Here is a 25,805-nt window from a genome sequence, read left to right as displayed (position 1 = left end):
ACTAATATTGCACTTATTACTTATAATGACTGGCATTACATACTTACTTTATTAGATTTGTAAATCCTTAATTCTCGAGTAAGGCATGTACTCCTGTCACGATAGTACCAAGAGACGAAACCTAAGATGAGCTTTACTGCACAAATTCAGTCTTTACACTACAGTCTGTTTCTTTATTTGTTTTTACGTTTCGGATTTTAGCTGGATCCATCATCAGTCTTAATTCTGAAACATGATTATTTAAATGTAATTTGTTTGATCATTATTTATTTTTCAATACTCGTAATATTATGCGTTATTTTTGTTTTACAATGTTATCCCAGCTTTTATTCTTTAACTTTTACGAACACGGTTTTTCCATTATCTTGAGAAGTTGCATAGTTCTCTGGTAAAACTTAATTACCTATATTTTCTTGAAACTATTCTAGTAACAATCATTCTAATAGCTGAAATAAATATATATTGCTCTATGAAAAAAAAAAAAAAAAATACTCTATGCATTATGAATAACTATGATTCTCTACGAACTGAATCACAAATAATGCGTTGTTATAGATGCAATCTTCGGACAGATCCGAAGCGACTTAATCCAAAAGTTGCGGAGACTGAATTTATCTTGCATTTTTAACCATCACACAAGGTCTATATGAACACACAATAACCTGAAGTATTTCCCTCTCCTTCCTCGTCTATTCTCTCATTTTATTTCACAATAGAAAATTATTTCCCCTCACACCTGTTATATTGATTTAATATGAAATAAATTCCTGCGAAATAATGAAATAATATTTAATGAATATTTTTTATTTTAAAAAGTGGTAATGCAAGAATATAAATGGTACTTAGTATATGATAAGGCATAAAATTGTTCTGAGAAACATTAATATGGCCTTCAGAGTTAAGGTCTTTCAGAGAGAATTGGGTCACTGTCAAGTCCATTTCGAATTGGATATTGTAAACCTCATTATCTCATCCATTCCGCTGTCATTATTATTATTATTATTGATTTATGTAATCAAAATAATGGCAATTTATTTTTTGATCAATGACTAAACAAGGGTAGCTTTTATATCGTTTTTATTAGGTGTTTACCAGCAACATAATTGGCTTTTATGTTTTGGCATAACGACATTTAATTGGCTTTTTTTAATTCACTTAAAATTATTTACCAAATTTAACGAAATGTTCAAGTTAGATAATTACGTTCTCTGTTCTTTTTGAAATTAATTCTACTTATTTTCTAATTTCTTAATATTTATTTATTTATTATAGTGAACATGGAAGACAGACAAGGCATTTAGACAATTTGATTCACGTTTAAACTCAACTCTCCAACTTCAATTGTAATTTATTATGATTCTCTTCTAGTTTCAACCATTTTGCCTCATTTTATTTGTCCAGGGATTTTCAGATAGCAAACTTGCTTCGTTTCGAAGTAAGCCGAAGCTCCCCGCAAGCAAGTCGTTCGTTTTAAAAAGGAGTGCTTTTGTGGAAGATTCCACTAAGCATTGGAGGATCTATCCAATTCGAGACCTGCCTTAAGGGCTGGTAGAAATATACTAATCAGCACTAACACCCTAATATCAGAAATTAAGGAAGGCGTACCTCTGATAACCCGCGCACATCTAGCAATATTGGCACTGCGATCATTAATATTGGATTTATTAAACCATTCCTTTGTATAACTCTAAAAATTGAACAACTCGCCGTCTTATTCTTGAGAAAAATTTAATGACAATTTTCACTAACTTAAGTTGAAATAGTCCTGCCTTAAAAATAACTGCCTGATTGTAGAAATTTTAATTACCTCTCAAATCATGCAGATACTCAGATACAGTGAGGAGAGCCACTGTCAAACTGACAGCAGAGGAAAGAGTTCAATTATGTTTGCCTTTGCAAATTTCTCGGCATTTTTGCTGGTACCATTAATTTGATTATACTTTGAGCATGATCAGTTAAAACTGATAGATTTTATTAGTTTAAGTAAATAAACAAGTTATTGGTAAATGGATATATCAATGAAACCTATCCGTCTAGTTCTGGGTAAGTTTGATTTTACCTAGGCTTTTGGTCGCAACAGCCTTCAATGGCTAACGAGTAAAGAAACTGCATGAGATCTTCTTCTTGTTTTTTGAATTCTTTAGTTAATGTGTTGTAAATATATTCGATTGTCTGTTTAAGGTTATAGTGCATATGTTCTTTTATGTTCCGCAGCCTACATTTACATAAACCAAGAACAAATAGACAAAATTTAAAAATAATGATATTTCCGTTTCATACAAGTGAAAGGAACAATGTTTAGTAAAAATATCTGATAAGAGCGGTTCAAATCGATTTTGATTTACAACAAATACATCAGTTTTATTTATTACGTAACTTAAGAGTGGAAAAATGTAAGATTTACGATTTCAAAGTAAATCAAAATTTACAAAAAAAACAAAAAAAAAAACAGTTTGACCAATCTTTCATGGGCCCAACACCCATGAAAGGAAAATCAGCGATTTTCACATTCGGCACTGTGACCCCTTGTAGGTCAGACGTGAACTATATTATGTGTCCGGAACCAGAGGTTACTTGTCCACTTTCACTCGCCACTATTCTACCATCTGTTTAAATCAACACTAGAACTTGGTGCTTACCATTGTAATGTATCAAAAAGGCTGAATTGCTAGCCACTGATCTCTTACTGCAGCTCGTATTTCCTTATCTTCCCAAAAACATGAATGAAATGTTGCCAGATGTTATTTAATCCTTCTCAATAAAATTGAATAAACAAAGTATTGTATTGGTTTAAACAGAAAATATAAAAAAATTGAAGTTAACACAACTATAATTATTTAAGAATATAATAAAAAACTAAAAAAACAAAAACACAAAAGTAGAATATATCGTAGCTGAATTTCGGCAGTTCACCATTGATGATATGATCAGTAAAGCAATGGACGGTTTCTTCCGTATTTTACTGGTTATTAAAATATTTGTTTATTTTCATTTTTCATCTTCAGGGAACAAATGAATAAAGAGGCAATTATTTTTGTTGGCCGAAATTACCGTGAAACTACTACATACTGCTAGCTAAAAGTGAAACATTTCGGACCTTTAGGGTCCTTGTTTCGCAGCTCTGATGAATTCCTTGTTGCACAGCAAGCGGGCTGAATGTGCTCACGATTGCCCTTCAGCTCATGCTTTCTGACAATTTATTTATTTAATTGACTGATGTGCATGGCTGCGGCACTTTACAGCCGCATTAATGTTTCACTCGTCTTGGTTACCGGATTGGAATGTAAAGTTAATGAGATCGCTTGGTCAGGAAAGAGGGTTGTTGGAGGCTATTGCGGTATAGCCTGGACGCACAAAAAAATCACAGGAATGGAGAAATTAATTAAGTCTAAAACTAGCTAAAAATTAAAAAAGACTCTCCTAAGCATAAGCTTACTTTAAAATTAGTTTGGAAAAGTCGCGTGGCAACAACTTGAGGCAACCATAAGGTTGCCATTGCAGCTTGAGGACAAATTGACCTGAAATCGGCATCGTAATATTGTAAAAGACATTTATGGCTGAAAGTTGAGCTTTTTTTCAGCAGAGAAACAAAAAAAAATATCTTTTGAGCTTTGTTATGGAGCTACCCTCCAGGTACCTAAGCTTAAACAGAAGGTTTTAATGAGTACAGAATGCGGTAATAGCTCATTTTAAACGTGGAGCGATGGGTAACTGGCCAATCGCCATGGAATCTATCTAAGGAAGCGACAATAAATCTTTTTGGTCAAAGTGAAAGTGACTTATTAGTGTGCACTCACGTTTGCTTTATCGATCGCAAAAGAGATCTTTTTATTACCTAAAAAACGTAGTATTTGGGAAGAAAAGAGAGGGCGTTGCCATATTTTCTTCGGCGCTTATAGAGGAAGTAAAATAAAAGTAAATGTATAAAGCCAGCTGTAATAAGTCCAACCCCACCATTCTTAATGATTAGAAATGTCATTAAGCACTGGTTCTAACTGACTGCTAAAGCATGCTGGCGGAATCAGCTGATGCGGCGCCACTCAGTGCCGAGCTAATCGTACAAGGAAGTGATGTGTCACTCCCATACCAACTAGAAGGGCTCCCCTCTATCAGCCTCTTCTGCATGCAACATTCCCCATAGAATACCAAGTCATTACACCGTGCGCATATTATATCATTTTCTTGTTACACTTTTTATAAGCTCTATTTTTAATTTAACGGTCAATTTCAAATTCTTTATCTATTCATATTTACTGTAATTTTTATTTTCATTTAAATTTAACTGAAGATAAACAAAATTGAAGTGATTTTTGCACTAAAATTGCAAAATAATGTAATGATTCTAGAATGACACCTTAAACTAGTAAATGTGCTACAGTCCTTTCAATACGGTACTTTTCATTAAGGAGTGATGAATTCTGTCACAAGATATAAGTGGGATGTTGTAACCATGTTTTTTTTAAATTCCTGAGTATTTCCAAACACCCACAACGCTTACAGAAATCTATACATGGCTTTTCCATCGTTCTGTACCAGCTTGTCGAGATCCTCTCCAAGTAGGCGTTACAACTACAAACCAACATCCTACGCTAAATTTACCATCATATTATGTTTCATTGTAATTCTAAACTAGTTCAATAACCTTTCATTGTCAAGTGTATAACAATTAATGCAAAGAGGTTTGAATTTTTTTTTGTTTTCCTATTGCTAAAGCAGTGGTGTTGGGTTCGCAACTAATTTCGAACTATAGTTGTTAACTTATTTGAAGAGTTCCCTTCCCTTTGTTTGTGTGATAAAGGTTAATTAAGAAAAGAAGCTCAGAAAAGCAGAATTTGACGATTTGTTCAGGATAGTCCTTACCACTGTATCCGTCTAAAATACTTCAGCAGCAACTTTTTCAATTTCTTTTCCCACAAGCCATTAAGCTTAAAGTACAAGGGCTAACGCTTTTACTTCCAACATTTTTGTTTCTAGTGTATGTTAACCTGCCTGGTAAACTGAAAGGTCTTTACGAAAAAATGTAGAGTTTTACATTAACAATCTGCAATATAAAATGCAATACTAAATTTCTATAGCTATCTAAGTTGTCTGAAATTTTCTCGCAAACGATCCGAAACTAAAGAAGGATTCAGTAATGGTCCTAAAATTATGTGAACAACAAACAAACAATGGTTAAGAACATTAATTACAACAATTTAGTTAACATCACAGGTGATCATCAATCATTCCTATAAACGTCATTATGTTCGGAGCTCGAAGTCTTCGCTGTCTATTAATGATTTTCCCCACACTCCCGATGCAAATAACCCTGACCGTCGCCTATCAAGAAGCACAGAGATACCTAGGAAAGAAAGAAAAGGTTAGCAAGACTTGAACCAAAATCTGATCAGCGCTGGCAATAGACTAATTCTTTCTGTAGTCAGCCATATGTGCAGTTTTGAGTGAGCACAAATATATTTGTTTGATATAAACTAGAATGCAATGATTTCTTTTTTCTTTTCCAAGTGTAATTAATATAACGCAAAGAATTTCAGGGGCTAGTTTGGTGTAATTTGGTTGAAGGTTGGACAAGTAAGAAATTTAAAAGAACCCTAGTTCGACCAGCAACTAAATACCCTTGAACCTGTAAGAAAAATGTTACTTGAAAAGTTTATGCATCCGCCCCAGTCCACGATATCGTGTACTGCCTTTCACAGTTTCTTTCCTTCTAGAAGGTCCTCCATTCTACTCCTATCTCTCCAATTTACCCTGAGAATACAGACGAGAGGAAATGAGTCAAACGGACCAAAGTCACTGCCATCCTAAAGGATCTGCTGTAACCTTATGTATTTAGCTTTAATCTGCCATATCGATATTTTCTACCAACAACAACTGCCTTTAAAATGCACTTTTACTTGCAGAATAAAAAAAAAACACTATTTCACACAATGACCTTATGTTAACTGCTCACACTGATCTGAGTTTCTAATATTCATTTCAATTAGAGAGGATGTTAAAACAATCTAGCATTATCTTTATTTTAAAGATTATATTTATTTGTAAAATAGTTAATTTGCTGAATATTCTCGTAGTTTAAGATTATTCATCCTAAACTTAGCTAAATAGTGATACAGTTATTGTAATAGGTTGTAAGGCCAGTAATTTCCTATTTTTTGCAGATAGTTGACTAGAATGAAGAAAATCAATCTTTGAAATATAATGATTCCGGAGTATTTATTTGTTAAAACAAATTGTTTTAATTTAATTCATCGCTTGTAAAGTTTATACTTGTGGCGTCTATAGTTGTTTAAATATGTAAAAATTCAAATATAATAAATAATTTATTATAATATTATTTATTTAATATTATTTAATATTATAAACTCAAAATATAATTTTTTTTTAAAGTAAATTATTTTGTTTTTGATTCGTTTTAATTTATTATTTTTAAATTTATGTTTACATAGTCTTCCAATGCTGTGTGAAAAACATTATTCATTTTCTTTGTACAATTTCTATTATGTAATTATTCATATACATATGTAAAACAAATTATTTATAAATGGCACAGCTATTTACACATTAAGGTTTATCTATCTATCCTTCAAATTCTCAAAAATGTTCATCAAAAATTTGTCCTCAAACTGAAACGACATCTTTTATATAATTAAAAAAGTTCAATGTAATCAACCAAGAAAGTAATTGTTCTTTTGTAATTGATTAATCGTTAAATTAATCGTAAATTCTTTTAACTAATGTTAAGTAGATTAATTATTTATTTCTTGACTTTCAAGATATCTATTATTTTGAAATAGAATTACAAGACTTTTATAAAAGGGAATTTCACACCAACTATTAAGGAATGATATCACATTACCTTGAAATTGAAAAACAATCTTAATGATCAGAACAACATTCTTGATACTTCAATCACTTATGATATCATAAAGCTATCAGGAAATTAGAGTTTACAATATAAAGTAAAATTTTCCTTCTAAATAAGATTTGATGTTACACTTTGAGTGAAAGTGGAGGGAATAATTAAAGTTATGTGCAATAAGATCTTTGCAATCAACTTATTATTAGGAATTTTAACTAAGCAAATAAAGTCGAGGAATTAAATATAATTATAAACGAATTTGAAGAAGTATGTTAAGATGGTCGCGCAAAATTAAATATTGGATTTACTAAAGCCCAATTCATGTTCAACTTTCCAATATTCACACACTTTGAATTGGATTAGCATAATAGTGCAGTATAATTATTATAAAGGAAATAGGATATATAAAATGACGTTAGATTTCATTGCAACTAACTCTCCACTATCTCTTGGTTACTATGCAGGAGGATGTGAACTCGCTTCTTTTACAATAACATTTTATGCTCAGTGATGTGAAAATACCAATCAATTTTATGTCGATATTGTTTAGTGAAATGTTATAATTTTTGATAAAATGTAAAAATAAAATTAATCATGGAAGCCTCCGGATATAGAGTTCTTGTTCTTGTTCTCCACGCTACTTACTAAGGGCAGTGAGCTGGAAAGTTTCAGTGTCACAATTGGGACCCAAACGCTTGGTATTAAGCGCTTGTAGCCGTTGTAAGTTTGAACTATTGGAGATATTTATTATTTTAGGTGAAACTAATAAGAACCCTTTATTTTTCAAAATAAACTTGCTTTTCTTTTAAGAAAATGAACAGGCTAAAAGAGTAATTTTGGAAATTGATCTTGATTTAATGTATCTTTTTTATAAAAAAAAAAATTATAATTCTGAAGTTCGATCTATAACTCAATATCACCATGCCGAATCTAATGAACAAAACAATTCCCTTCCAGGCCAAATATGCACTTACAGAGCTCAATAAGAAAGGTTCCGTACTAATGCCTGACTACCAAGATAATTCGCCATTTATCCCCAACGACATTGCTTCAGTGTTAACACATTCCCGCTCTTAACTCTCCCTCCATTGTTCCTCTGATGATGTGAGCACTATATTGTATGAAGCGGTATAAATATTATTTTACATGGGGGATACCATACTGTTTGTACAAGAAGTCTGTCACAAATTGTTAGCACAACAAGACGTAACGAATTGTAATTTGAAACGGACGAAAATGATTACAAAGTGAAAGTTGGTGATATATTCGTTGATAATGTAATTAGCCATATGTTTGTTGCTGGAGACAGTGCCAGCTAATCCATCCATTAGGTCAATCGTCGGTCCATATTTACTGTGTCTGGTATAGAGAAACAAATGTTTTACTATGTCAGTCGGGAAATCGTCAAGATCCGTTTTTCACAGGTAAAACGTGTGTGGAAAACTTGTTTTATTCTTTTTCTGAGCATGAACAAGTTGCTTTCAGAATTAAGGTCAGATTAGGTCATCATGTCCCTCGCCTTGGTCTAGATCAAGAGACGTAGTCAGTAGCAGAGATCGCTAGGAAAACTGACTAATTGTCAAGTAAGAGATTAATATATGACGCAAGCTGTCAGCGATTATATTTACTATATATAGTATCTACGTACAGGTCTACCAATTTCAAAGTCAATAAACCAAACCATTCCTTTAAATTTGTTTCTCATTTTCATCTATCTTCAGAGACGAATTCATCATGTTTGTGTAAAGAAATTTAATTCCAGTTACAAATCTATTCCAAAGCCTTCAAACTATTTCTCACATTAGAGATTTGCTTGAGAGATTGTCCCAAACATTGCTATAAATCTTTCTAAAGGTAATAAACTTGTGTTGTGGAAAAACTAATATAATTTTCTTTAAATCTGGGCGGTTCCTAAACGTCTAATTTTCTACAACTTGATTACCAATGTAGTCGGTAGTAGCCCTTAGTTTTATTTGTTGATTATTATGTCATAGAAGCATCGGAATTCCAATCTGCAGACCTAATTAATTGCTTCAAAACTTGGAAAGTAGCCAGTAAAAGTTATAAAAAATCATATGTACTCTAAACAAAAAATTCTAGAAAAGTGTTCAAAGGAAAAACTAGATAAGATGTACTTCGAGCACAAAATGCAATTGGTAATTTTTATTATTTTAACAGTAGCAATTCGCGAGTAAGTCGAATTTCTCTCTTGATTATACAATCTTTGAACATTGATGAAAATCCGAAGCTTGTAGGAAAGATTAGAAACAAGCATACTATGAAAGAAGAAATATTGAATATTGTCAAGCATTCTGGAACCAACTGTTTATTACCTTCGGATTCGGCTCCTATTCTAAGGAATTTAAGATTTGCTTAAACTTAAAGGCAAATGTAAGCTTATTAAAGAAAACTAATGCTATGTTTTCAAGTGGATTAACGTCCGTCCACTAACCGATCAGTGACGTGAACTCAGGCGGACAGCTAACTACACTAAACGTCTCCATAATAAAGTATAAAATAAAATCCATGGCTAACAGATGAGTAATCGATTCCGGTACTGCAATATATCTCTACTCTGCGTCCTTTCCTATAAAGTTCCTTTCAAACCACCTACTTTTTTATCTTCAGAATATAAATAACTTAGATTTCAAATTCATACAAATGTTTTCATTATATCTGAAAGACTATTAAGTTATTAGCACTTCAGCCGTCACTATTACAGTAGCCCTAAAACATGCTATAAATAGATTGGCACTTTTGTAGAACGTTTTTTAACCAAGAATTTTAAAAAGAAACGAAAACAAAAAATAATAATAATAATTTTTTATTTCAATCTTTCTTACTTCTCTAATATTTATATTGAAGGCCCAATATATTTATTTATTTGTACTATTTTAACTGCAGGTAAGAAAGTATAAACATAATATATTCTCTTTATCTTCTGATCGTATCTATTTGTATTAAACATATAATGGAAAAAAAAAAATAGACAGCATTCTGGATAAATTTATTATCGCTAAAAGATTAAAATTATATTATGATCTAATTCATTGAGTAAATATATTAAAAAATAGTCATGATTTGTGGAGTCTCACGCTTTCCAAAACAGAACAAAAAATCACAATACCGAATGCTGGTGAGGCAAACTGTCTTTCTCACACCTTAAAAACAATAGATCATTCTCTTAGTTACTTGAAGATAATGCTCTTAGAAATAAAAACAAAAAGAAGATTTAAAATGTAAACAAAAAATTACGTTCTACTTACATAATTTACCGGAAATATTTACATTTCATTTCTTGTTGGTAATAAATATCCGGCATTGGTTTTATTGTACGAGTATATATGCATACTACATTTTGTTTAAATTTATGTCACGTCATATTGTCAAACATAAAGAGGTTTAAAAAATTAGAATTCATAAAATTTAAGGTGAGTAAAGATTCTCTCTCTCATTCTAAATCTGAATATATATCTTTTTGTAATTTTCATCTCCTTTCAATTATAATGGAAATGTCTTAAAATTCTACCTTGATTTCTGAAAGCACTAAAAGTGCCAGATATATGTTACTATTATTTTAGAATGATATAATATTAATTCAGTAGATTAGATTAGATTGCTTTAGACGGGCGGTTCCACCAGAAAGGGGAAGGAACGCAGGCAATCCGAAATGCCCATTGTTCCCCGTCCACCAATCATCTCATAAGAGATACCGGGGCTTTAGAACAACAAAGCCGGCTAAAGGTTGCCAGACGCTAATATAATAAACTAATAAAGTTGTAACAGGACACTAGGGAGCGATTCAATCGCCCAGTGCACTGAATAAACCTAGAAAGTTAGTTAAGATTACCAGATGCCACAATTTCCGGTAGGGAAACATTTACCCTACCGAAGACGAGGAATCTAGTTTTAGAATAAACTGGACACACCTCAACAAAGTGCCGCACAGTTTCATCGAACTCACCACAACCAGCACAATTTGGCGACTGGATAAGGCCGCATTTGAAAAGATGATACGCTAAATTCGCATGTCAACTTAACACCTGAACCAACTGGCGGATCCGGGACCTGCTAAAACCAACCATATCCGTTTTTGAAAGGCCAAGGATTTCCTTAGTCTGACGGCAGTCAGTTCGAGATCTCCACCGTTTCCGATGTTTTTTCAAAATCCACTGCTCCACCTCTGTTCTACAACGTCGATAGGATACAGGGAAAATGGGCTGAGGAGTCATTGTTATCAACGCAGCTCCTTCCTTTGCTGTTTCATCAGCAAGTTCATTACCCGGAATCCCAGTATGACCAGGGGACCAAGCAACCGAAACAGAATTCAGAGCTCCTAACAAATTGAGAGCAACATGACAAGAATTGACCGAGATTTGGTTCTTACTATGAGAGGCCAGAGCTTTAATTGCAGCCTGGCTATCCGTGAAGAACCTAATATCAGTATCGGCAAATCCCTTCCAGCGGAGTAAGTAAGTAATTTTAATTCAGTAAGTTATGATATTTTAAAAATCTAAAATACACTTTTAATTCAGACCAATATAGTTTTGGAGCCTGTTAGTGCGAATAATATTATGTATTAAATATAATTTAATCCACGCTTATTTGAGTCAATTCTATTGTTACATTGTAGTCTAATACTGAAGTTAAAGACTAAAGGAAAAGGCAGGCTAAAAGAAGTTATTACTGTTTAAAGAATTTTGCACTTTCAGAACAAAAGCATCAGAAAACGAAGTCAATTATAAATAACACCAAGAATGAATAATAAAGTTAAAAATGAAAGGGAAATGTTGAAATGATCATCAATCTAAGGCTGGCTAATTAACTGTCACAAGAAGGAAATGAACTCTAAATAGACTTTTTTTCTCTGCCGGTACAGGAAAAGGGTAATAATACTTACCGGATCAAGAAAGAATCTTCACCTTGGTAACGAACATTCAGAAAGTTAAGGCAACTTTTTTACCGGGAATACTACTAAGAATGTAAACACAGGATGAAGGAATGATAGTAGCTAGCTTTCAACTCCTTTCGAGGAACTTGGAACAGCAGTTCAACATGTTCCTAGCCTAATCTAAGTTCCCACGACCCGTAAAGGATGGCCAAGCATCACTATGTTGAGTTAAGGATTAAGAAGCTTTTCCTGGCTGGCTTAGGCTTGGGAGGGTTTTAAGACTTCCTCAGGAAGCCCACGTAGTTACCTGGTGGTGTAGGAGAACTACTCCTCTTGGAAGAGAGGTTGTTTTAAGCACCAGTATTGTCTCAATCTGCCGGTTTCTATCTCTTTCAGGAGCTTAACGTAGTAAACTTAAGTATTTATACAGTGTTGAAGAGGGATTTATCCTCCTTTGGGCATTAGAGGGGAGGGTGACTGTCACCGGGAAGCGGCAATCCTAATCTGCCGGCTCTCCGAAATCAAATCGGGATCAGGTTAACAGGATTGGAAAGGAATATACCTTCTCTAAATCCCTAATATCTACTTCATTTATGGTGCCAAATTTGGAATATCTAATTTAGAATATCATATTTGGAGAGGATGTTACCACAGAGAGGTTATCCCTGACTATTAGCTTCCCTCTCTTCCTAGAACTTCTCTTGAGATCCAGCCAATAGACAACCAATCAGAACAGGAGAGGAAAAGAAAATTGGCACCAGGGAGGATATCCTTGACTCCCATTTCTTTTCTTAGATCTTTCTTGTAGAACCTGGATGACCTGTTTCATTGCCGCAAGTGCTGCGTGGGTGAGTGTACTCGCATTGCAGGTATACATACATCACTTAAGAGCTCCTGTGAGATATAAGCTACTAGGAAGAAAACATCTTAGAGTAACTAGCTTGATTTGATTCTGAAACTCAGCGTAGATCCCACTTCCTCTTGATAAACCTTTTCCTTTATTATCTTGATTATTGTTATTTAAACATTTATTTCTTCTAATTCACAGTCAAACAAAGGAGGCATTAGTTCAAATATGTGAAAGAGAAATTTAAAAGACCAGAAATTCTAAAAATCTTTCATCAAATTTCAATTTTCTATTTTTAGTCCAAAATGTTTCATCCATAATTTCTCTCAGCTAATCACATCTTAACTTGAATGACAACAATCATATTTTAGAATCGCTATTAATACTTAGTTTTTCGTTTCCTAAACTGAGGATTCCTTAGAATTATTACAAATCTTCCATCTCAATTTTTAGTCAACTCTAGGTGTCTCGTAGATGAAATCATTTCTTGATATGGATTGATTAGGTGCTCTTTGTGTTGAAGTAACAAAATTTCATTTCCATGTTTAAAACAAAGTATTTATCTTAGAATCAGCTTAAGAAAAAAGAAATATGTTAATCTTGTGGGTGGATGGTACGAATATTTGGTGGTCGACAAGTGATCAGTGACTAGTAAAGGCAGAAATATAAGGTTTGGAAGAGAAGAACCCAGTATCATATAATCATGTCTTCAAACCTCTTAAAATAGTAGATTAAGAAAGGTGAGCGGATATCGCAAACACTGTCCCTAATATAATGAAGTGGAAAGTAGTTCTTGAGGACAATCTCACCAATCATGTTCATATCCCTTCCTCTTTAACAAATACTTATCCTCAATAGTCCTGTTTGCGTTTTTTACTGTATGAGGAACTAAGTTAATCATACTTGTGTTTGAACTAAGTAACTCATAAGGATTTCCAACTTAATGTTCCACTTCGCGATCGTCACAATAATCAGATACCGGATAACTCCATCCAGATTTTGTTTCATCCAAAGAAGAAAGTTTTATACCTCACAAAAACAAAGTTACATAAATCTAACACTCATCGCCAGCAAAGGCATATCCTGTACATAATTGCTGGTTCACAATCAGAGAAGACCACAATTATAGAAATATGCTGACAACTAGTGACCATATGTTTTCCTCTAGCATGTTATGGTAATATATGTACGACATTACTCATCAAAATATTTAAGTATGGTAAATACCAAGTTACCCGTCCAATCATCTTTCAATACTTTCTATTCATCTGCATTTAATTATACTTAAACAACTTTTGAAAGAGAGTACTACCTAAGCTTTAAAAATTGTGATCCATTTAAAAGCAACTGACGCAGTTATTCTTTACATTTAAAATACTTGTGATGTATTAAAGTATTTTAAATGTAAAGTGTTAATTTAAGGAGTTTAAATACATTCTTTTTTCGTTTAAAGTATATTAAATGCAGATAATTATGTAAACTAACAGAACTGTTCAGTTTTTTAACTTTAAATCAATTGCTTTAAAATTTGCCGGATGCAGTCTAATAAGCATGCAGAAATCTATGAAATTTATTTAAAATAGTGACATTCAATGCATGTCAATTCGCTATTAATAAAGTTTAACTTGTAAAGACCGAAGGTAAAATAACAATAATTAGTAATTATATTCAGTGGTTTCTTTTCCCAAATACCTCTTACAGCTCAGATGGACAGCGATGTCAGTGAAAAGAGAATAATTTCATTAGAGACATTCTGGATATCCATTGTTTTTTAATATTATTATTACTTCTTTTATTGTTAAGATACAGCTACCATTAATATAGGATAAATATTCATCTCCATGTGTTTAGGATGATAAAAGTAAAAATTAAGTTTTGTGTCTGCTGATTTCTTTTTTATAGTATAATTTTTAATACTATTTTCTTTTAAAGTTAGTGTTATAAAAATAATTAAGTATATCTTCTTTCTCTTTTATTACTATACATTTTATGATAAGTATTAATTCCATCAACAAGTTTTCACGATCTATTCTCTTTATGATAACCAATATGGTCTTTCAAAAATCGTATTTTTGGTCTTTTTGATGATTGATTATTAGCTTTGTTGATTTTTGTTTCTAATTATTCAGTTAGTCCTTTACACAAATGGAGATTCTTTATATGTGACTGAGCGATATATATTTTTACCGATGTGCTAACAATATTTTCAAGGATTCATAAAAAAAAAAAATTATAATACAATGGTAGTTTGGTTTAAAAATAAATATTTTTATGATTTCTGATGAAACTACTGTGATGTAATTTAGTTCCGAAATATAGTACAGTGGAAGATAGGTATTATTTTTCTAGACGGAATCGATCATACTCGCTTAGATTAAGTGGAAGGCGATGGATCCTCGCTGAAATCAGACGGTAAGTGTTAGACCCACCACATGATGAGTGTTGGTCTATAACTTTCACTGGTTGATTCTCCCGCTCTATGACTGTATCTCTGCTATTTCGGAAGAGACACCACTGGAAGGTAGATGTGGTCTCTCAGTTCTTGTTCGGCTGTCTTTATAAACAGACAATCTCTCCCTCTCTCACTCTCTCTCTCTTATTTTATTTTATATTTATTTAGTAGTGATCATCATTATAAAATAATTTTTTTAAATCTTTTTCATTTGCTCTATATTTGTAGCTTTCCTACTGTATCTATATTTGGGCAGTCCTCATAACTGGTCAGGTTGCAAGTGTGACATAGTTACATCTCTAAACATTACTAAAACAAATGCGTGTCATGAAAAACTAAGTGAAATTAAAGAATGTTAAAAACCAATTACTCTTGTTGTTACTTGTTATTTGGTGCATTTGGGTATACATTTTGCTAATTGAAAGCCGCTGTTTATATATGAAACTGTTTGGACGTAGTTAAGGGGGCGTTCATTCAACAAACATGTGTTTGGGGACAAGGATTCATCTCATTATATCTGTAAGTTTTCTTTTGTGTCAAATTTTCTATAAATAGCCGAACAAACAATTGAAAAGTTTGCATTCAATGATTTTAATATTAATTCTATCATGAAAAACACTTGCTTTCCTTAATCGCTTATTTATTTCACTATAAATGTTATAGCTCCAAGGAATTATTTTGAAATTACACTTAATCATTGCTCCACTCACCTAATCTATCTATATTTTTTAGGCATATGTTTATCTTGTGCCTATTAATGCAGAAAAATTTGGGATTTGTAACATATTAATCGGAATATCATGACACAAAAGTACTTTAAAAAAATTACTGCGCTTTGTGTGGAATTAACTTCACAAAATATGATTTAGTATCCTTCTAAAAGTTAAATAGAAGACCCGAAATAAACTGGATCTGAATAAAAATGGCTTCACGCCTTTCTTTCTATTTTTAACGATTTTCATTAATCTCTATTTCGTTTATACATGGAGTACAGAATACTGTCTGGCACATAGAAAACATAAAGCTGGTGAGCCGATTTTTGACAGATGTGTATTATCAGTTACAAAGAAAATTGCGATTATTCTTAAATTATTATTAATTAGTTTATTTATTCAATGGTATGAGATGTGTAAATTTGTATATTAATACCATTTTTAATGGTATACTGAGAAGGATAAAATCAAAGATATCTTTCCGAGGGGATTTAACCACATTTTCAATATGTATGTTATACGTATCTCTTTCTCTTCAAAAAATGTTATTTTTTAGAAGTTTCATTATTACCTAATTCGTAAAATACCATTTCTTAATTTTTATGTGGCACTATAAATATGTAATTATTTGACACATACAACTTTTCTTCCTGGACCAAATACAGTTGGGATTAGACGATAGTAAAAAACCTACGTATTTGCAAAATAATAAAAATAATGTGAATTAATTTTAAAAAAATTGATGTTTACATTGAATTTAAACTAGTTTTTCCTAAAGGAGAAAAATATTCTTTAAATATAAAACATCGATGCAAAAAACTAAGTATAGTTTTCATTGTGAACTTGAAAAACTTACTAAAATCTTAATGCTAACTGAAAGAGATTCTGACTTTATAAAATCCTTTGGTACTAAAATAAGACAATAAATATTTAGAGTAACTTTGTTTTTATTATTATTATTATTAAAGTTTCAATCTTTAAAGTCGCGAGAATGTTCAGGTATATTTTGAAAGCAATAGATTTTATTAACGGACAACGAAGTACTCGTTTTGAAAATCGCAAAAAAGGCAAGTGTGTATTCTGTAAGTAACTTACTTACTTGTGAATGTGAACTGCCATCACACGGCTGGGAATAACGTTAGATAAAAACTTAAAGAAAACGCTTGACTTTGTCCAGCAAGGAAGAGATCATGTTTTAAAATATCAATGAATCAGAAATGTTTAAAATGTTTTTGAATCATCAAAATAACTCAGTGAATGTTCCAACTGTAAGATCAAATAACTGGACCATTAAAATATTAAAAAAGCAAAGATTATTACTACTAATTTGAAATTGTATTATTAGAATGAAACTTCCTTAATTGCAATGAAATAATGTAAAATAGAAGAATCAAAGACTTTAGTTACTTTTAATTATTTCAGTTAATCATGATTATTTGGTTAATCATAATAAAGCGGTTAGAGACAAGGGTCACAAAGTTAGATTCTAGAACGGAAGTTGTTTGCACGGATTTTATTTAATAATTAATATTGCAGATATTAGTAGAAATTCATACTTTGCACTTCTGCTTCCTTTCATAACATTAATTTGGAGTCAGATGTAGACTGAATGTATTCTTCATCAGATTAACACCAAAACAGACAAAAGGGTGTGTGAATGGGATAATCTTTAGTTTCTCCGCTTAGTGTTAGTCACGGATCAGAAGCAGCACTTGTAGAATCAGACAGAGACTCTATTTGGAGAAATGGCGAATAAAAAAGCTCCTCTTAACTGTGTATAATGTTGCTCTTTGTGTTTTCTAATCAGGTTTATATAGGAAATGATTACTTTTTAAGGACATGTAAATAAAGAACTTGCACTTGACGATAAAAGAAAGAAAGTAGATGATGTACTTTCCTGTATTAACCACTAAGGTAAAGCTGAGCTTTAAAAAACATTCGAAACCTTTTTAGAAAAATCTTGCTTTAAGTTCTTATAAGTAATGATCCTTTTCTTTCAATTCAACGCAGGGATCAGGAACTTCATTGGTTTGTCTACTGTACTAATAATCCCAAGTTCATGTCTAGATGACTGCCCCCATAGTCTAGAACTGTCCCATTCCCTCAGGACTTATTCTATTTTTTTCAAGCGGGCTTTACGTCAAACTACCAATTAGGTGTCGAGGACGGAGGCGACTAGCAAACTACTGTAAATTTCTTTTATTAACCATTAAATAAAATCCAAGGCCTAAGACCGGGAATCGAACCCAGTACCACAATACATATTAGCTACAGGTCTTGCCTCTAACCGCTCGGCTAGCGTGGCGCCTTCTCAGGATTATTCACTTATTCGGTAAGGACATTCACGATAGTTATCGCATCTTCCAAAGGACTCACACATCCCTATCTTGGTAAAGATTAACCTGAAGGTATAAAATATTGCATCGCCGTCAAGCGGAGACATCCGACGTTACAATCTAGCCGACTATAATGGGGAATTGATCACTCGAATTTTATCGAGTGTCTAATAACATTTAAGAAAATGAAAATATTTCTTTTTTAATACCGTCCTAAAGAATGACTGCAAAAAATTAATAAAGAAATTATTTCACTTAAAGAGGGTTTACATCTATACTGTAGATACTGTAGGCTTTTAATTCCATTTCGCCCTGGAGGTCGCACAAAATGCTACGAGGATCGTCGATTGTAGAGGCCTGTTCTAAATGGAAAAAGCAGAAGTGGCAAAATAACCCATTACGAACTATTGCAATGAAATAATGCAATTATACGCTACAATCACTATTAATATCCAGTATTGTACACCTGACCTTTAATTTTTATAGTAAGCAAATCTTAAAATGCTCTGTACTTGTTTATTTTTTAAATTCCGTGTGAATTGCTACTAACGTGATTTAAATACGTTAAAACAAATCCTAAATACCGCAAGCTCCGTGAAATAGCTATGATGACGTGATAAGTTTACCAATGACGGCCCTGAACTTCATTCATTAGAAAGCTTTCTTTTTCTATCGGAACTCCACACTGGTGGTGGTTAGGGCCAAACTAAACTTACCACATCTATAATAAAGAAATAAATTACAATGTACATTTCTTTTGCTATGATTAGCTTTTATTTCTTATATATTTAACTTCTTTTTTTTTTGTTTCTTTTCTTGGTAAGACATCAATCAAATAAATTCGTTTCATAGGCCAATTTTTGTAAAATTTATGTACGTACTTCAAGACGTAGAAATTATATTTATTACACACATTTTCAATTTCTTATTTCTTAGTTTAAAACTATCGTATTTTTGGTTAGATTATTACACGTACTTCTAAATTTACAATTATTATCAGTAATCGAGTGTAAGAAACAAAATAATAATTTTGGGGAGGAAAAGAGTCACAGAAAAAATTATTAAAAATATACTCGTATATAACATTCGTCTACCACGATCTTTTATCATGCTAAGTATTGAACTCCGATATTATAAGACGCAATTTATACTTTATTTATTTACAAGAACTTATAGTTATTGGTAACAATGTCCCAAGAGGTTTACATATTTAGCGAGATCCTTAAATTGCCATTAAAGAGAAAATAAAGATTTAAGAATGCCTTATCAAAGAAAGGGAAAAATAGAGATTTAATAAATTAAAATGTTTAAATGTAAAAACTACCGCCGAAATCCATTAAGAACAGCCAAGAAGACAAATATATTGGGAGAAACGAGAAGTTGAAGAAAGATAGCTCTAGCGCTCTTCTTTTGACTATTTTGAAGTGATATTGGAGTACAATTTATAAACACAAAGATCATAAGTGTGTATAATATAATCTAACCCAAAATAAAATTGTTTGGTACAAAAAACAAAGGAATTTTCGAACGTATCCATAAAATAATTTCTAAACCCTGCACTAGGGAGCAAATTTCACAAAATATTATACGAGGAAAAATGTTCATATGACACTCAAGAGGAGAAAATTGCCAATAAATATATTAAGAAAATATTTTGACAAATCTCCAATAATACACAGCCGCAATAATTACTTTTCCAATTTTACTTCCTTCCTTGATTGACGTTATTAGCTAATTACGTGCACTTCATTGCTAATTTAAAAGTGAAATCGTCGTACTTTCAGTTGTTCCAATACTGCAAAAGGTTTTTTATTTATATAAAATATAATGAATGTTCAAAACCTTTTCTACACAAGAGGCCTATATTTGGTTTAATCATTCACCCACCAATTCATTGTCACTGTGTTTGGAATTTAAGCTAAACTTTTTAAAGCAAAAAATGTTTCTTTATTAAGCTATTATCGAAGAAAGCGTAGCCAAGTGTAAAAAATAAAAAATAAAAGCAAAGGCGATTCCTTCACAAAATGGCAGAAAATATATTGGGATAGAGTAAAAATTTACAGAAATAAAGATCAAAGTTTCTCGCCGCCTCAGAACACCCCCGAAGAGTGAAGTGAATAAACTTGCCGCAAAGACTGCAGGTAACATATTCAAGCGCTATTGGCTCATTATGCCATTAACTCACGGCTTTTACAAAATCTTCATTCATTAATATCAAGGTACAAAAAAACCGAGATAGGCTATATGAAACAAGTTGATCTCTTTGAGTGAAACATCTGGCGTGTTACTTGGTCAATCCATTTGAGCATTTTGTTGGTTATTAAATCGAAATAATAATTATTGCTGTTTAGTTGAGTGAATCAGGTGAATTGATTATTTCGGCTTGAAATAAGACCACCCAAGGAAAGCCAACTAAACTGAGCAGCTGGTTATTATTGTACAGGTAGGTACATGAAATCTGACTTAAAGCTACTGTTTTCTGGATTTAATCCAGTGACGTTAGAATGATTTTTAGTTTAGAATTATTCTTTTAATCATTAGATTACTCTGCACATATAGGTCTTACTGTGAAATTATTGGTGTCACTTTTGGTGACACTCTTTTAATTTCATACTATTCTGTTACTAGTCTAACTCTAAACAAATTCCATTTTTTACTCAGTATATCCACTCTAGGTAAGGGAAAGCATTGCGATTGTTTCAAATTGGTGGCCTATCTGGTTTGTATCTGACTGTTGATCCATCAGTCCGTAGTGTGTGCTTTGTCCGCTTAATCCAAAAATAAAATAAAAAATAGCAGAAATTTAAAATTTGGTATATGATTTAGGTGCTTATTGGACCCGGCAGTAAACTTTTGGATAAAATCAACCAACTTAAAGTACTGTTTAATTGAAACGATTTTTTGCATTTTTTTTTTTAGATTATCTCGATAAGACCCAAACGATTAGTCTCTAAGGAAGGTGTACATTTAGCGCAATTTAGTTCCAGCGAAGATTAAGATTCTCTGAGAGTTGCGAGGGTAGTTACTGGTCATTCCTCTTTAACTCCCCTTCCGGGTAATTTATGAACTTGCAGCTTATTAATTATTAATAATAATAAAACAAGTAACCCAATTCCAAATTTGTAAACCAAAAGTGCCACTTTCTGGAGTTGATTTTATGATTTTCGGCGACATTTTTGCACCTTTAAAGTGGTACATGGATAATATGGAAGTTAACTACTTTCTAGTACTAATTAGTAATTAGTTAAAAGAAAATTTAATTACGAAAACCACGTTAAGATGAACTCGAATCAGTGTTCACATCAGATTAATTTAAGATTTTCCTTCCGAACCTTCACTGTCAGTCGTCTTTAACCATCTAACATCTCATTTTTCACAAGTAACACTGAGAATTAATATTATGCGCACACAGATTTTGTTTTATTATTATAATTATTACAAGCGTAATAGTATCGCATATCAAGGAGTTTTTAGTTACGGTTACATTATATCCGACTTCAGTATTCATTGTTTATTCTAACTGGAGGAAGCCTTAACTCTTATAAAAACTGTGGCCAATGATTAGATATGGTTTTATCATCACTTCTTTCGATGGCCAATTGGTTCTTGTTGTTTAGTTTTAATAACAACTCAATCATAAACTATGTTACCGCTTAACAAGGTTTTAGTATGTATAAAAGCATTACGTATTTATTACCTAGTAGCCGATTTAGGATCAGATGCTGACAAATGCTCTGAAAACTTGTTATAAACTTATTTCTTCAAAGTTTCTAAACTGGTTTCTAAAATGGAATATTTGTTTTATAATTCTCTGAACGCAAAAAAAAATATATGAAATGTTTTTAAACAAATAATGCATGTAAAAGCAGCATTACATTGAAACTAAAAATCGCAGTGCTTACACTTAGCACCAATAGTGCAAGTTTTGGCCACAATTAATCAACCGAAAGGACAATTTTTCATTTTTTCACGATTTTATAAAAAAAAAAAAATAGCCCCAACGATTTTTCTTGAACCTTTGTTTTCTATTTACCCTTTCAGTTTTATCACGATAATTGTTACAGATAACATAATAACAGATTTTATGTGAATGTTTGACTGTGAAGAATCTTGACGTTGAGACGTTGAGAATCTATGAACACAAGTGTAAAAAGAGAGGTTGACTTTAATGTCTGCAGGACTAGCAGTAATACCTGAGATGCCTCCATTATCTCCACAACACCCACATTTATTTGAGGAAAACTCACGGTTTAAAAAGAAAGAAAACTTGGTAAATTATAAAAGTGCACTCCTATTTTTTAAGAACCTTTCCTAAAATTTGAGGCTTCATAATTCCAAAGATTTACTATTTATAACCCTTTAATCAGGATCCTAACGACGATCAGGAAATAAGCTTTGAAATATTTCTGTCGCTGGATATATTAAAAATAACTTCTCCCCACTTCTAAGCAACACTCAATTTGTTACAAGCGAGTCACCGAAACCAAATAATTTGAATTATGCAATACTTGATTAATGGTCGTTTGATAAACCAAGTACCTGACATGGTTTGTTAGTGACATTGAAAGGTTCTAGTAAACAAATAGTTGGGTTGATTAGTATTCTCATGTTGCTGACTCAGTCTCTCCAAATAGTGAAGTGACTGAACTAATATATCTATCCATCCATCTATATTTCGTATTGTGTAATGACGGAACTCACTCATCGATCACAACAAACATTATATTACGTTATATTTTTGTGGATCTTCGCAGCGGAGAATCGTTATTAGATATCATGTTCAATATTATAATTTTTCTCAGCTATAAAATCAGTTATTTCCTGCAACATAATTAAAAATATTTAAGTTCTAAAAACTTTTGTCGATTTTAAAAGATTGAACATTTTTTTATTCAGATATTTGAAATTTAGAACTTGTATAACTCTTTGTAACCTTTGACTTCGTTTTTTTAAGACAATCTACTTTAAAAATTGACTACTGGCCCATCTAAAAGAGTTTTCAATGAATGAAACTACTTGATAACTAACACTGTTGAGTGCTCGTGAACACGTTTTCTTGTAAAACAAACGTAATTTCTCATAAGAAGATAAAAGGAATCCTATAAAATGATATACCATTTGAAAGCCCATTAGGCAAGGAAACTTTTATAAAAGGTGCCGATAATGATCACATAATGGCCTAATGAGTTTCCTTAAAAATTTCGATTACTTTTATTTTTCCAGCATCCGGAGGAAGATTGAGGCTGCTTGGAGAATGACTTATGCTTCGAAATAATGTCAATTTTTAGAAAATTTATCTGTCTTTCTAACCGTGTCATCAGAATCGAATTCGGACTAAAACTTTCTGAGTAATAGCATTTTTATTGCAAAAAAGTAATGATTTTATAAAAAAATTAAAGTGACGTCACTTAAGAACAGTGGAAAATATGAAGTTGGCCAATACGTCATTGAACTCCACTTCAGATGTACTACACACTGTAGGCCTATGGACATTTCTTACCGGTTCATCCTGTATACATGTAAATTGAACAATGACAGTTAGTTATTAAATTGACTAAAGCAAGGTCATTTAAGTTTTAAAGTATCCAAAACATAGTTGAAATGAAAAAAGTAGACAGTTTAATTAAAGACTGTGACATGGATTTGGACTATGTAGTAGTTAAGTACCAAAAGACCCTACTTGTAACTGCAGAGTAAAGATTTAGTCAAATTGAACAAGAAGAGTATCGGCATTGGAAAGTATTGAATTGAAAATGGGTAGTAATTTAAATTCTTAAAGATAATTGAATTGAAAAATCCAAACAATAATCTAAATTTCCTATAATTTGTAATTTTATTTATTGCTTATAAGGACTTATTCTTACAACAAAAGTTTCAATTTTCCTATAGTTTGCACAAGCCCAGCATATTATTGTGCTCATCATTACAGCAAATCTAAGTCATCAATCTTTTATTTTTATTTCAGATACTTATTTTCCTCATAATACAATATAACCGGTAATTTAAAATCGAAAGGAGTGTTTTTTGTTTGCTTTTTATTTAGCAAAAAATCCAAAATGACCTTTCATTGTGTTAATATGTTGCTGAACTCATAAAATATGTAGGCGTGTGTCCGAAACTCCAGTCACACCAGAATTACGTCAGGCCACACTTTCTCGCTGAGCCAGTTTTAAGATGTTGATAAAGAATTAATAGAGAACAAGTCTTGGTAAAATGTAGACCGTTTGTTTCCTGCACATGCACATGTTGGTCTATTTCGTAAACTAAACATATACAAGCCTTAATATCTTAAACTACAACAATGCTGGCACCCATCCTATTTAGTTGAATAAAGTACTTATTTCTTGCTTTATAAACTTTCTTTTCTGTTTAAATGAATGTTGTTAGGCATGATTTTATTTATTGGGTTTCACCTGACCTACATTAACTCTTAATTTAGTTTGTTTTTGAAATTAAAATTTAGAATATTGCCTTTCTAGAAGAAGTAGGTAAGTATAATGAAGTTGTTTATGAATGAGAAATTAAGCTTAAATTTGCAAACCCATCTCTAGAGTGGTGGACAGAAATAAAATTATTCCTTTTTTGACTCGTGTATTGAGTAATAATTGAAAACTCCATGACATTGCAATTCTTTAGTAGGTCAAAAGGAGAATCTTCTCAAAGATACATATTTTTAAAAAGTGTGAAAATTACTATTAAAAAAAAAAAAACTAGCAGACAATTCAAGAATTTGCAGCAAGGTGTTACAAAATAATGATAAACGGTATCTTTAATTAAGCAGTTACTGTAATTCATCCTGCAAGACATTTGAGTAGAATGAAACATATTATTGTGATGTAATTAAGTGGTATTATGTGCCATTAATAAAAAGAAATAATAATAATAGTAAGCTGCAGGAAAAAGAAAAAAGGTTTGTGAGGCACTTCACTAATAATAATTGCGCCGTTTTGAAAATTTTATCACATTTTTTAAAGTTGGGTTCGTCGGAGAGACTGTTTCATATAAATTAAACCGGATCTATGGACTTATTACAGCTTACAATTCAACATATATTTGTGCCTACGAAAAAGGTAATAACATCATGGTGATATTGGTGAATATTCGTATTGTTTTCTCCTTCGCCTAATACTTCAAACCTAAGAATATATCTGCCCAACGGTTTACAATTATTGTTTAATACCGATTATTATATTAAGAAAATCCCTCTTGCCACTTATACTCTACAACTTAAACAGTTCCATTAATTGAGAGTAATGGATTAAAATTCAAATTTGGAAGCGAACGATTCCATATAAAATTGAAAAATGAAGGAAAAATCTTATTAAGTTGATAGCAATTCACCTAACCGATCAACCTTGAATTTACTCAATTTCATTTTTTAAAAATTTTCCAAAACCTGTTGTAATATGCTGTAAGAAAGATATTTATAATTATGCTCAGACAAAGAATTACATTTTATGTTTCACAAGTAACAAAAGTTATATTCATTTTTATTCAAAAACAACATAAATTTTATTGTGCGCAAAATGTCAAGATAAATAAATAATTTATACTTTGAACGGAATCAAATATGGATTGAATGTTCAAAAACTTTGAATAACACTTTAAAGGGACAAAGATCTCAAAATTTGAGTTTTTTAGGTCATCGTCCTTATAGAACGATTTATTACATCACATTAGAAGAGGGCTCTGTTAGTTAAAGCTACC

The 25,805-nt window shown here is 31.8% G+C and overlaps 1 protein-coding gene across 2 annotated transcripts in view; it reads left to right on the top strand.

Moving 5' to 3' along the window:
* The window catches only part of LOC141457276 (uncharacterized), a 63,947-nt gene that overhangs the window by 26,895 nt on the left and 11,247 nt on the right, over positions 1-25,805 (top strand). Inside the window, exon 1 of one of the 2 annotated variants that reach the window (XM_074134019.1) lies at positions 15,280-15,568. The exons of the other annotated variant lie outside the window; for it this stretch is intronic. Within the exon in view, the coding sequence (XP_073990120.1) occupies positions 15,533-15,568 (36 nt within the window). The 5' untranslated portion in view covers positions 15,280-15,532. Of the gene's footprint in view, positions 1-15,279; positions 15,569-25,805 lie in introns of those variants that run through there. 2 annotated transcript variants of the gene reach the window in all.

Source organism: Rhodnius prolixus, unplaced genomic scaffold, assembly GCF_049639745.1.
Source record: "Rhodnius prolixus isolate KJV_2025 unplaced genomic scaffold, Rpr scaffold_1, whole genome shotgun sequence".
Taxonomy (NCBI): Eukaryota; Metazoa; Arthropoda; class Insecta; order Hemiptera; family Reduviidae; genus Rhodnius; species Rhodnius prolixus.
This window is presented reverse-complemented; position numbering and strand designations above follow the sequence as displayed.